This window comes from Vicia villosa, linkage group LG5, assembly GCF_029867415.1.
Source record: "Vicia villosa cultivar HV-30 ecotype Madison, WI linkage group LG5, Vvil1.0, whole genome shotgun sequence".
Taxonomy (NCBI): domain Eukaryota; kingdom Viridiplantae; phylum Streptophyta; class Magnoliopsida; order Fabales; family Fabaceae; genus Vicia; species Vicia villosa.
The window spans coordinates 92,559,780-92,574,324 of NC_081184.1; the positions used below are offsets into that span (position 1 = coordinate 92,559,780).

A 14,545-nucleotide genomic window follows, 5' to 3' on the forward strand; every position below is an offset into this window, starting at 1 on the left:
ATAATAAAGCCTTTTTCCCCATTTCAAACAAAAAGGGAAATTCTCTTTGCACCTTTGTGGAGTGGGGCACACCTCTATAAATCCCAAAATATCCTTGAGTTTACTCGAAGATGCATCTCTGAATGCACCAGATACCGTTTTTTAACAAAATTTAGTTCGGAGATGCAACTCTGAATTTTATAAGGCTAATTTGGAGATATATATCTAAATTCACATTTCTTCAGTAGTAAACCAAGCAACCACCCCATTTATGAAAAAAATAGTTCGAAGATGCGTCTGCAAATATTTGTGGAGTAAATTCAGAGATACATCTCTGAAGTCTTGCTTGCATGTTTCTTGTGCATAAGCATTGTACTGAGTTTGTAGTTTTTTCAATCTAAAGTATTTTATTTCGACTAACATTGCCATTATTGGTTTCAATGATTAATAAATATGAATATCATAGAACAGAGTAATGCCTTAATTAAAAAGAAAGATAATATAATACAAAAATTATTCTCGAATTATGGAAAAATATACAAAACATCCCAAAATACAATCAAATGCATAATCTACTAAGTATGCTTATTCCTAACACTCCGGATCCTCCTCTGCCTACGGTAACCCGACGTATTACGTGTCTCAGTAAAAATGGAACATCAGTAAAAATATAACATGCTAGGGCAACCGCGTCATCGCCACCTCTCTCAAACTATCCAGACTCTATGCCTTTTCCAATCATCTGCATAATGTTCTGATAGACCGACAACACATCAATGGCATGGTCATCTATGACATGCTCATTCTCTAGGATCTCATCATAAGCAGACCTAGATCGACACCTAAGAGCATCAGGTGTCATGACAAAATGTGTCACAAAATGGAACCAAGTCATGTAACCGTCCACATAAGACCTCTGAGTTGTGGTCAGCATACTTCGATACTCCTTCGGTACCATATGATCTACACGTATCCAAACTTCTACATGCACCACTATGGCAAACACCAGCATATGACACTACTCCCACATGCCAATTATCTAGAGTATAATGAAATGTTGTCAAATGGAATTCTCTCATAGTGAGAAATGTATGACATCCCTTCGATGTCATCATGCTGAGCCCGACCAATATACACACGGAACGGTACCACAACATCATTCCCTCTGCGCGGGCAATACAAGCAAGCACGTGGGTAATCCTTAATATATCCTGGCACACAATCAAAACCGTGTATGTAGTGAAAGTAGTGCAAGAGCTTGTCATTTGTTTTGTCCCCCCAAAGAGAACCTTCTATCCGCTTAAAGTACATGTATATCAAGCATGCAACCCCCTAGTTCCAATCGTGAATGGCCTTTAAGTCGATGAAGTGCTTAAAGTATGACACATATACGTAGGTTGCACTTTTGTCCACAAACACGAACGTGCTAACTAAAAATAGGAAGTAACACCTTAATGCACTCTCCCACTGGTAGCCAACCCGTAGACCATCGCTTTTATGATCCCAGGCCAACTCCAGGTTGTTTTTGTATAGCGTCTCCAACAAGAAAGCTTGGCATGCGTACCCCTGGTGTTCACACACTGCATCAAGGCTTCCATTGGATCAACTCCCAAATACATCACCATCATATCCACTATCTCATCGCATCTAATTCTAAAATGATCAAGCAACCCTCCTCCGATGGAAAGGTGCAAGAGGCAAGGCACACCATCTAATGTAATTGTCATTTTACCAATGGGAAAATGGAAATATGATATTTCCTCATGCCATGTCTCATCAAATGCCACTTGCATGCTATGGCTGATGACGTTGTACCCATAAAAACACAGACCGACAAGACCGGAGGACAGAAGGACACGTAAGAACCACTATTGTTGTGGCTGAGGAAGTCTGTGAATCTTTCTGGCATGATTCATAGATTTCAAACACTCACGTTCCAGTTAAAAAGATGATATAACAATCTCAATCGAATTAAATTTAATTAAAATATAAAAAAAGATCCAATAAGAATTATACCTCTCAGGCCCAGACATACAGAGCAACATGGTCTCCAAAATATATCAACGATGACATGTCAATGGGCCCTTTTGAAAAGGGTTTGCAAGTGGAGGGAGATCATCACGTGCAGTTGAAGTCTCCTTCTCCTGGTGTACACGGGCCTGGGATGACGAACCCTGTGATAGTCGACACTTAGAACCTGACGCTTCCCCGTAGTAAAGCGTAGGGATGCTACCCATGTACCTCTAGCCTGCTGTTGCTGAAGAGTCCTCTTGCAACAAGTAAATGCGATTAAGATTTCACGGCCGAGTCTCGTCCTGTTGTTGCTTGCAGCCATTTTCCTTGAAAAAACATAAGAAAAGACATTAGTGCATTGGGAGTGAAAGAATTCTGTGACGTATCTCCACACATAAGCTTCATTTTTTTTTATTTATTTCACATCTATGCACTTGCCCTAACCATAAAACTCATCCATCTCATCCAAATGAAAGAAACATCTCATACACATTATCTATTTCAAATTCTAATACTATCTAATACATTAAAAGTAACTCATTTGACCTAATACATAAATAAAAACTAAAAACAAGCTACATGAGAAACTTATTAAAAAAAGGTGTTTACGAGGATGCAAATTATTGAATGTAGTAGGTAGAGTAAGTTGGTATTGACAAGTAGAGCTGTCAAATAAGCCCAATTTTTCAAAACCCCAATTTTTTGGCCCCACTAAAGCCCCACTTTACTAAGCCCTCTCTTAATGAGAAAATTTCCAGGCCCTATAATTTTAGGCCCCTTAGTTAATGTGTTATTTTTGGGCCCTATTGAGGGGGCCTTATTCTGTTTCAAAAAATTCATCTATGCAGTAATGTTTTACTATTTTCTTTGCTTTTCATTGAGAAACCTCTGTTAGTGTGACAATTCAAAATACCAGGTAATGTATCAATAAAGCTTTGTTATTTTTTTTTGTAACTATTATATATAGAAAATGTTGTTTAATCTTAAATAATTCAACTTGTCACAAACACATATATTGTCTCAAGTAATAATAAATATTTGAAAATTTATATATGTTCATGTTTATGCTTTTCATATTAATTTCATTAATACATTTCTAGTTTGGACTAGTTTGGAAAATGCATGGGAAGTCGTTGGGACATTTAAGTGTTCCTAGAAAGCTCTATGTCCACGAGTTCAATGGATGAGTTGTATTTACTGTAGAAAATAAAAGAGATAATTTGTATGAATAGAATTTTATTAACTACAGGAAATAAAAGAGATAATTTATATGAATAGAAATAATCCATTCATAATGCACTAATTGACCTAAATATATAAAGTATCTTCCATATAAAGAGATGATTTATATGAATAAAAGTTATCCATTTAATTTTTTTTATTTTTTTACTTTGAGAATATTAATTTTCGAAATCAAATTTTTTTTAAATTATTAATTTTTGATTTGGGGCCTAAGGTCCCTTCTAAATTTTTGGGGCCTATATGTTTAGGGGCTCATTATTCTTAAATATTTTTAGGCCCTCTCATTAAGTGGGCTAGGGCTCAAATTTTATGGCCCCCTAAATTGACACCTCTACTGACAAGATAGAAGTAGAGGTTCTTGTGTTGCTTCAAAAGTTGATTGAAACTATGGTGTTCACGAGCTCAAATAAGAAAAAAAATTTTGGAACCTAGCGTGAGTTTAAAAAGATTTATCTAGTTCGGAGATGTATCTCCGAATCGATTCTTGAATTTAAAAAAAATATTAATTCAGAGATGTAACTGCGGACATACCCTACAACCCCTTCGCAGATGCATCTCTGAATTAATATTTAAGTAAAATAAGAAAATGGTACATATATGTATCTCCAAACATAAGAGAACAATTTTGACTTTTCACCAAAAGCAAGCATGGAAGAAGATGACAAGGTATATAGAGAAATTTCTAACCGAAAAAACATTTTTTTTTACAAGGAATACAATCAAAGTGCATTTTACATATTAAAACATAGTATTTGTTTAAGTATCTATATTATTAATATTAAAAAAATAAAATAGTGTTTTTTTTTTTATCACAAAAAAATAAAATAGTGTTAATATTATAAAATAGTGTAAACATCACAGATAAACCAAAATAAAATAATAAAATAATATATATTAAACCATAAAAACCAAAATATTTTTAAGAAATTAAAATTTAAAAAATAATATACTTATGTATTACTCAATTTTGAAATTATAAGAGAGTCATTTATGCTATGACCCAACTATGTATTACTCAATTTTGAAATATACAAAGAAATAAAAGAAGGAATGTGAAATTTCGCAAGGTTTTTTGGAAATAAAAAGGAACTTAAAAATATATATATGTTAAATAGAAAATGGAACCTGATTTTCAACAAATAAAATTAGAACGTGAAATTTCGCAGGGTAATACAGTAATCAGCATGACACTCTATTTCACTACTCGTCAAAAAAAAAAAAAAACGCAAGTGAAAAAGCGCGGGAAAATACACCAGCATTACACAAGAGGGTTTGGGTTTCTATTCGAGATTTTAGCAGTAACAGTAGTCATCAACTTCCAATCCAAAGGGTAATTTGAGATCTCAGTTTATTCGCCGACGATGAGTGGCCGGAAATGGGACCGGAGAGACAACCGAACATCAAAGAAGCAGAAATTGATCAAGACCGCTGAGGAAGAACTTGAAGCAAAGCTAGGGTTCGATCTTTTCTCCGAAGGGGAAAAGCGTCTTGGATGGTTGCTCACTTTTTCAACGGTAAGTCAAAGTAGTGTTTAAATCAGTTTCTTCTAGTTATGCTATTGAATTGATGAAATATTTATTACTAGAATTGTTTAAGTATATGAGTGAATTTGTGTCTCACGGAAGGTTTGCTTTTAGCTTGATAAATTGTAGAATTGTACTACTATAACTACTCATTACTTAATGTTTTTGTTAGTTTTACATTGTACATATCTTGTTGCACATATTGTTTACTAGCTCTGGAGCACCGAGACCTCTGAAAAAAGGCGTGTCAGTGTCCGACACATGTGATTACGTTCAATTTATTCATTTTTTTAAATTATTACTGGTGTTGAACTTGACGTGTCAGTGTTTTGTACGCTGTTCGTGTTTGTATCCATGCTTCTTAGTTTACTAGCTATATTTGTGATTGTGGTTCTCGGTTGTTGCACATATTGTTCTTTACTAGTTATATTTGTGTTTGTGGTTCTCAGTATGCTCTAATGTTGAAAGTATTTAATTGACATGCAAGGAGTGTATAATGTAAGTTATTTTATTTATTCATGGTGTCAATTAATCATAAGTTGCTTAAAAACATTTAATTTTAGTTGCATCTATCTCCGCTTAGTGGGATAAGGCTTAACTGTTGTCGTATCTCCGCTTTACTTAAATGTGCTGTGCAATCTGCAGAATACAGACTTGTAATTTCCAGTCTAGATGATGTTAGGGTATCCTAGGATTATTAGTAAAGTCAAAAAAGACTTATTAGTTATTAATGAAACTCTACTTATCATTATTCACTCTTGATTGACCACAACAACAACAATCAAACCTTATCCCACTAAGTGAGGCCGGCTACATGGATCAACTCCAGCCATAATGTTTTATTCAAGACCATGCTTCTCTCCAAATCGTTAATCTTTAGATTTTTCTTAATAATTTCTCTTATAGTTTTTTCTAGGTTTTCCTCTATCTCTAGCTCTTTGACTCTTCTCTATTTGATCTATTCTCCTTACAACAAAATCTACGGGTCTTTGACTCTCTAATTGGTTGACATTGTATTAAATTTTACACCGACGTTGCATCAAAATTAATCTCATATTAAAATGTAACCTTATCTACTAATTCGTTTTCATGTGATATTTCCCTTGGATAGACATTATGGTTTTTCTGTTCTTAATTTTGAAGTCACAACAATTTTGTTTGATGTAATACTTTTATGGAAGGGACTACTTATACACACTTTTCCATGCTTTGCAGTCATCTTATGAAGACGAGGATACCCGCAAAGCCTACAGTTGCGTTGATCTTTACTTTGTCACACAGGTATTGTTCGGCTGAAATACTTTGTTACTAGTTCTTCCACCAAAAGAGGGACCTGGTTTGGTAAATAGGTTACTGATTGGAGTGTGCTTGCAGGACGGGTCTTCATTCAAGACAAAATACAGATTTCGTCCTTATTTCTATGTAGCTACAAAGGTGAGTGTGCACATTCACATGCATGCATGTAGAGGCTGTTTATGTGTGACTATCCAATCATCAATGTTCATTGCCTTTACAAATTTATTCTGATTCGATGTTTATTCTGCGGCGAAAACCATCACTCTCACAATGGTAATAGTAATTGTGATTATGTAAATTTAATAGAATAAAATGGAGATGGATGTTGACGCATACCTGAGACGACGTTATGAAGGCCAGATTGCAGATATCAAAATTGTAGAAAAGGAAGATCTGGATCTTGTAAGAATTTTATTTGTCTCTTATACAACTTTAGCATTGATAATCTGTTCTCTTGGATTTTATACTGTAATTCCTTCCGGAGCTTAAGAAGTTTAAGTCAAAATGGTTATCGACACAATCAGCATTGAAGTTTCATTTTACTTCAATCAATTGGTCCATGCATACTCTGTATCTCCTCATAAATGGACTCTGAATTATTTTCATTTTTCTGAACAGAAAAACCATTTGTCTGGATTAAGAAAATCTTATCTAAAGATTTCATTTGATACCGTGCAACAACTGATGAATGTGAAGAGTGACCTGATGCATGTTGTTGAAAGAAATAAGGCGAAGTCTGATGCTGCAGAAGCCTATGAGTCCATATTATCGGGGAGAAGGTAAACTAAGTTTGATGGGACAGTTAATTTTTAGATTGAAGTTTACTTCATTTAACAATAGCATTTCATTTTATAGTGCTTATTTTCTTAGTAGATTTTAACTTTACTTTGTAACCTGATCTGACCCTAGCTTGCATGATGCTTAGCAGAGAACAAAAACTTCAAGATTTTCTAGATTGCATAATTGATCTTCGTGAATATGACGTTCCTTACCATGTTCGCTTTGCTATTGACAATGGTAAGTTTTTATATTTATATTTATCCTCTTGTTTAAAGTACCTATTCAAATATCCCATTTTCCATTGTCACTTTATATTTATCTTTATCATCTCACTCTTAAACACACGTGCCCCAGATATACGGTGTGGCCTGTGGTATGATGTTGGCGTGTCCACTGATGGGGTTACACTTCAAAGAAGGACAGATCTTCTACAGCGTGCTGAAGTTCGTGTTTGTGCATTTGATATCGAGACTACAAAACTTCCTTTGAAGTTTCCTGATGCTGACTATGATTCAGTTATGATGATTTCATATATGGTAGATAGGCAAGGGTATTTAATCATAAATAGAGAGGTAAGTATTAATGGAAGTTGTTAATGTTTGGGTAATCTCTCTCTTGCTGTTACTATTCTATTATTACAAAGGAAACTGAAAAATACACGTTTCATCGCTCTTATCTTCAGTTTTATGATAGTCAATATCTTTTGATTGCTCTTTCTTTTCATAAGAATTTAATGTTATTCTGATCATCAACCTTATAGTGCTTGTACGATTCCCAAATACACCTACTTTGGGTGCACAGAGGTTGATCTCAATTCTCAATACAATGTTTTGATTTTCATTAAAATTTGAGATACACAAGTAGAGATTGGTATTCCTCATCCATTTAACTTCCAAATTAAGCATAAAGTGTAGCCAGAGAATCAATGGAACAATAATAAAATATATAACTCTATTTCATCAAAAGTAGTTGTTAATTGATCCTGTAGTTGTATGTTGAGCCTGTATTTTAAAAACATTAGTCATTATCATAGGCTGATGACGACCTTAAATAACAGTGTTGTTTTCCAATTTTTTTCCAGTGTGTTGGGGACGATATAGAGGATTTAGAGTTCACTCCAAAACCAGAGTTTGAAGGGTGTTTCAAGGTGACAAATGTTCAAAATGAGGTAATGGGATAAGTGAATCCACAGATAATGGTTTTTTTATATTCTATTTGTCTGCTGAAAATCTGTTCCCGCAGTTGTTTTGTAACAATGATATTTATTTTGTTCAGGTTTATTAATTTTTTTGGGTTTGTGGCTGATATTATTTGGCAGATTGAGCTTCTTAGAACATGGTTTTCTCATATGCAAGAGGTGAAACCTGGTATCTATGTGACATATAATGGTGATTTCTTTGACTGGCCATTCCTGGAACGACGGGCAGCCCATCACGGGTTAAAAATGAGTGATGTATGTTGCTAACCTTGTGTATTTTTGGCAGTACTGGCTTCATTTATGTGGGTAAATAAGTAAAGTGCACGTGCATATGGAATTCTTTCTTTCTTCTTTACATTTTCATTAGTATATCAACTTAAAGGAAGACATCGATTCCCATTGTATTTGAGCTTGAATTGGGCTTTGTTGTGCAATAGTTATTTATGTGTAGTAACTTTCTTTGCATATTTTGGGACGAACCATGTATGTTTGAAATTTCATTTTTATATTCGCTCCTTATTCTGAAGCATATTAGTTCTACTATTTCCCTTTTAGTTTATTAATAATTAATTCACTATTTCTCTCTTTCATTTTTCTGTTATTATTCGATCTTGCAGGAACTGGGGTTTCAATGTGACATGAACCAAGGGGAATGTCGTGCTAAATTTGCTCCCCATTTAGATTGCTTTGCGTGGGTTAAACGTGACAGTTATCTTCCTCAAGGGAGCCAAGGCCTCAAGGTACCAAATTCATACTCAAGCTCTCAGTTGTTGACTTGTTGTAACTTATTTTATTAATTATTAGGGTCATTCTATTAATTGTATTTAACTATGTTTCTCTATGACACTAGTTTTTTTCTTTAATTTCATCCAAAAGAAAACTGGTCTTTTGTTGACATTCATGTAAAACTTTCTAATTGTTTGACATAGTTAGATGTGGATTCCCCCAAAATATTGCCAACATTGTAAGTTCATATATTTAACATTTTGTTTATCAGTTAAAGGGTTAATAAAAGTTGAATCTAATCATGGGAATGCAACAATGTTAAAACTCTTGAAGGAGAGCTTGACAATCCACACTGTCATATCTGGCTCAAGAGATTAATTTTTGATGTTGCTCGCGGGAACTCAGTTTATACTAAAAAGGGTGGATAAAAATCCATTTACAGTTAATGCATGAATAGGAACACGCCACATGTTTTCATGTTACATAAATAGAACAATAAATACAACGAAGTTAACAAACTCGAATTAAAAGTAAAATTCACGTCATAACTAACTCTGAGAGCTCATGTATAGAATGTTTGAATATGGTTTTGGTTTCTTGTAAAATGAATGAACTTTGGTTTTGGTCCATGTAAAAGATTTTCGTTGGTTTTCATTCCTCCAAAATTTGAAAGTGTTGTTTTTTGTCTCTACCATCACGGGGCATTGGTTAATAGCTTACGTGTCTCACAATAGATTACGATCATGCTAGGTGACACCTGATAATTTTTGTGATGTCACGATAGCATGTGACTCCACAGAATTATTTTCTTGAACCTTAAATGATAGCCTATGAAGCACGGGCACGCCGAATTTGACCTGACACTGACACGGCGACACCGATAATAATTTGAAAAAATGACTAAATTACATGTAATCACAAGTGTCGGTGTAGGTGTCCGACCCCGACACAGACACGGACACGCCTTTTTTTCGAAGTGTCGGCGCTACATAGATGATAGCTAAGGACCAAAAATAGTGATTTGAAGTTTTAGAGGGATGGAAACCGAATAATTTTTTACAGGGATCAAAATCAAAATTCTTTCATTTTGTTTAAAGTATCCAAGCACTTGGAAACCTTCTCTTAAAAGTTAGATATCTAGGCAGAAGAACAAGGCACTTGAAATCTCCAATAAGCTTCCCATACTACTCAATGTGGGACTTGAACACCCCATAATATAATATCCAGTCAGCCCTTTCATAAGTAGCATTTTCTGAGCCGTCGTCAGCTAGCCCTAATACCAACTGATAAAAATCCAAGCACTTGGGCAGCCCTCCCTTAAAAGCTAGCTATCAAGGGGGATGAATTAGACCACTTCAATACTCCACCGAGCACTTCATACTATTTGATGCGGAACTTGAGGCTTGAGCATCCTGCAATATGAAGCACAAACACTCCGAATTTGACCCCAACACTGACACTGCGACACCGGTAATAATTTGAAAAAATGAATAAACTAAACGTAATCACAAGTGTTGGTACAAGTGTCCGATACCGACACGGACACAAACACGGCTTTTTTTAGAGGTGTCGGTGCTACATTAATACCTTAGTCCCTATCATATTACAGGAATTATAAATAATACTTGCAAATTTTGGAGGGATTAAAATCAAAAGAAGGAATTTTTTCAGGTGCCAAAACCAAGATTTGCTAATTTTACATGGAATAATAGCATGTTTAGCTCTATAATTAACAAGTTGAAACATTGATAAGAATCATTTTAATTCCACTCATGCTTTGATAATCATGCATAATGCTAGCAACCATATTGTTATACCACTGCTATATGAGATAAAATAACTTTATGGCTCCCTTTGTTTCTCTACCCATGACTTATTAAAAGGAAGCAGTGTCAGATATCAGAGTATTGGAGAGCTTGCCTGCATTTATGATTTATTGAGTACACATCTCTTTCCCTTTCATTGTATTTGACGTTGCTGAAGACTTTACCCTCCATCTTTTAATACACTTTACTTGGAGTTGGCTCAAGTCTGTTTTCCTTTCTTTCTATTTTCTACCTTAATGAAGTTATGCATACTACTCTCCCAATATGCACAATGACATAATCATATCTAGTTAACTAGTTACCTACTTAGCAACATATTCATTTTGCTAAAATTTTCAAGTTATTTACAAAATTTATATTTACTATGTTTGAGATAAACTTGTTTTAAGTTAAATTGAATGGTCAAGTTTAAATCATGTACTCATTAATTTCTGTTTAACCAATTCTGTCCTTTCTACATATGATATTTTCTTTGTTTTATTTAGGCTGTAACAAAAGCCAAGCTGGGATATGATCCAGAGGAGGTGAACCCTGAGGACATGGTACGCTTTGCAAAGGAAAAGCCTCAGGTAGGAGTGATCTAAGTGATGTTTCTTTTATTTGTTAAATTGGTTTGATGTGGGGGACTAGCAGTAGAGCATTGTAAACAGTACTTTTTTTTTGAGTTTTGGTAAAATGTTGAGTATAAATGGACGTCATTTGTCAATATATTTGGAAGTATTTTTCTTTTCTTTTTAATGTTTGCACGACCTTCATGATTATGCATAAACAACAAATGTTAGTATTGTTATTTTTTTTAATGTTGGAGGTGGAGACTGAACCCTTGATTTCCTTATCACTCAATTCCATAACTCTCCCACCCTTACCACCGAGTCACTCTTATATCCTCTCACACTAGGAGTTAATTAATCTATACTATATATAAAGGAGAATGCATACCAACTTTTAGTGTGCTTTTTTTTCTTCCTATTTAACCCTTCCTCTAAACTGTTTTTCTATGCTATCTATATAACCGGGATATCAACTCTTGGTGTACCTTTTTTTCCTTCTAATTTTACCTTTCATCTAAACTATTTTATTTATGGTTTATCCCAATATTTACACAATGAAATAATTGATATGTTTATATATATATATATATATATATATATATATATATATATATATATATATATATATATATATATATGTATTTATTTATTTATTTATTTATTTATATTTATTTATTTATTTATTTATACACACACACATTTTACTTACCTAATCAAAGAGAAAAAAGAGGGAATGGAAACTGAAAAACTGAGAAAAGCAAACAGAAAGACACTAAAGTGCCTGTCTGCATGCTAGTAGTGTACAATACAGCCACTCAATAACAGAATCTAGTTTTTTCATAAAGTTGACGGCATAATGTAACTAACCGAGTTCAAATCAGTTAGGATACATTCCCCCTAACAATACTCATTCTTTTGTAATCATTAATCAAGTTTTTCTCTAGAGAATAATTATATAGAATCTCCCCTCTTTCTTTGTTTCTCTATCTTTGTAGTTCCTAAATGGTATTAGAGCCTATCCATTAGGACACCCACCATACTTTTCATGCTCCAGGCCCTTTAGTGCTGCCTGCGAAGATTGGACGGTGACATAGTTCTCTTATTTTCCTAAAAAGATCTGATGCAATTGGTTTTGATTGAGCTTGTTGTGTTGGATTCAAAGAGGGCCTTTTACTTAATAATGTGTTTGGGTAAAATTGTCGTATGTTAATCTAAGGTCTTTGTGGGTTCTGACATATATAGTGCTCAACTTTGGGGTTATGTTTTGTATACTTATACCTAACTAATGGAGGTGCTGTAGTTTAATGATTGCTGTCTTTTTTTTTTTTTAAATTTAAAATGACATGATCCACTTTAATGCCAAAAAAGAAAAGTAAAAGTAAAACACGAGTACCATTTGTATTTATTTGTCTACCAAGAGTTAATGAACTGTTATATTTGGTAGTGAGCATTATTTTTTCCTTAGGGTATGCCATACTATTGTTGGAGTTTTCAATCTATAAAGTTGTGCATTTGGTTGATCACGATTCTCCTGAGGTATCTTGTTCATTTTACTTATTTTTTTCTTTGACTTGAATTGTTATTGCAGATGATGGCCTCCTATTCTGTTTCTGATGCAGTGTCAACATATTACCTATATACAACTTATGTTCATCCCTTTATTTTCTCGCTTGCCACTATCATTCCCATGTCACCAGATGAGGTTTTGCGCAAAGGCAGTGGGACCCTCTGTGAAATGTTGCTTATGGTCCAGGTATGCTCTCTCCCCATGTGTTTTATTTTTCCCATTACAAGGCCTCTAGTTTCCCTTTTATTTATTTCCACTTCTGTTACAGTCATACGAGGCTAATGTTATCTGCCCTAACAAGCACCAATCTGATCCGGAGAAGTTTTATAAGAATCATCTTCTTGAGAGTGAGACGTATATAGGTGGCCATGTTGAATGCCTAGAAAGTGGTGTATTTAGATCTGATATTCCATGTAGTTTTACACTCGAGCCATCTGCCTTTGAGGTTTGTTGTTACCATCTTTAATTACTTTATTTGTGACTGCACTCCTTCGATTATAGAACAGATTGTTCATTTTTCATCTATTTAGCTGTTACTTCTTTCTAGTCATTTTCTTGGCAAAATAGGGAAAAACCCTGTTTGTGCCAGATGGGTGGAGCAGACACCAATTTCTACCCCACCCACACCCCATTAAATAACTAAGCTCTGAATTCATGCTTTATTATATTTTCTATAAGTATGCTTCACTAACTGTAAGTTGTTCCAGCAATTGATCAAAAACCTTGACCGAGATCTACAGTATGCTATAAGAGTTGAGGGTAAGATGGATTTAGAATCTGTATCAAATTATGATGAAGTGAAGGATGCTATCATGGAAAAGGTACTGATTATGATTTTTTGGCTGGTTATTTTTTCATGTATGGTTACTTAACCTATTTTTCTATGCACGCAGCTTGTAAAATTACGAGATGCACCAATACGTGATGAATGCCCCCTCATTTATCATTTGGATGTAGCTGCAATGTATCCAAACATAATTTTAACAAACCGACTTCAGGTATTATGATATTTTTATTTATAATATTGGTCTTCAGCCGAATATTCATGCTTAGTATGTTTTTTCAATGAAAATTTGGTAAGAGTACGTGTATTAGGGGTCACACTTTGTTGGGAGCTTCAAGATCTGAACCTTTTCACTTGGTTGTGATTCTTTTGATCTTCTTCAGTTCCGCATTGTTTTATTCTGTTCCATGTTATTGGTTGCTCGCATGCACATTCCAGCTGCTTTGGCCATGAACCCATGATTAGGGATGTCAACGGGGCAGAGATTGTTCGGAGGATGCTTCTCAGCTCCCCGCCTTCCCCCAAATTTACTCCCCATCCCCATCCCCAATCCCCGCCACGGGGGAATATTTCCCTCCATCTCCATCCCCACAGATCTCCACGGATATCCACGGAGATCGAATCTTAAGAAATTTTTTACACTTTTTAATCAAAACTATGACACTAGTATTTTTTTTTTCCGTTTTTTTTAAAACGCATATATTTGCATCTTTATTTTATAAAAAATCAAAATACATCTTGCATCAATAATAAATAAAAAAAGCAAAAGAACTTGATGTTGCTAATATTTTTTATGTATAAATAAATAAATAATAACATAACTTCTTGCTACCGTGCTTCCAGTAATTTACTACCACAATACCGATGTCGTCCAGCGCAGGTGGTTGATTATGTGTGACAAATCTATAACTTCTAATGACTCTTCATTTTCTAATACATTAATATTTTTCATGTAAAATTATATATTTATATATATATATATATATATATAATATATATAAAGTATAAAAATTAAAATATATCGTCGGAGTCGGGGAATCCACAGGGCGGAGGATACTTT

The 14,545-nt window shown here is 34.3% G+C and overlaps 1 protein-coding gene across 2 annotated transcripts in view; it reads left to right on the plus strand.

Moving 5' to 3' along the window:
• Window positions 1-4,436: 4,436 nt before the first annotated feature.
• LOC131601850 (DNA polymerase epsilon catalytic subunit A-like) overlaps window positions 4,437-14,545 on the plus strand; it is a 36,172-nt gene continuing 26,063 nt past the window's right edge. Inside the window, exons 1-15 of one of the 2 annotated variants that reach the window (XM_058873756.1) lie at window positions 4,437-4,748; window positions 5,973-6,038; window positions 6,132-6,191; window positions 6,360-6,455; window positions 6,672-6,832; window positions 6,979-7,070; window positions 7,188-7,405; window positions 7,915-8,001; window positions 8,152-8,286; window positions 8,649-8,771; window positions 11,069-11,152; window positions 12,723-12,887; window positions 12,970-13,146; window positions 13,409-13,522; window positions 13,595-13,699. In XM_058873756.1, the coding sequence (XP_058729739.1) occupies window positions 4,596-4,748; window positions 5,973-6,038; window positions 6,132-6,191; window positions 6,360-6,455; window positions 6,672-6,832; window positions 6,979-7,070; window positions 7,188-7,405; window positions 7,915-8,001; window positions 8,152-8,286; window positions 8,649-8,771; window positions 11,069-11,152; window positions 12,723-12,887; window positions 12,970-13,146; window positions 13,409-13,522; window positions 13,595-13,699 (1,836 nt within the window). In that variant the 5' untranslated portion in view covers window positions 4,437-4,595. The remainder of the gene's footprint in view (window positions 4,749-5,972; window positions 6,039-6,131; window positions 6,192-6,359; window positions 6,456-6,671; window positions 6,833-6,978; window positions 7,071-7,187; window positions 7,406-7,914; window positions 8,002-8,151; window positions 8,287-8,648; window positions 8,772-11,068; window positions 11,153-12,722; window positions 12,888-12,969; window positions 13,147-13,408; window positions 13,523-13,594; window positions 13,700-14,545) is intronic. The other variant, XM_058873757.1, reaches the window with a different exon arrangement.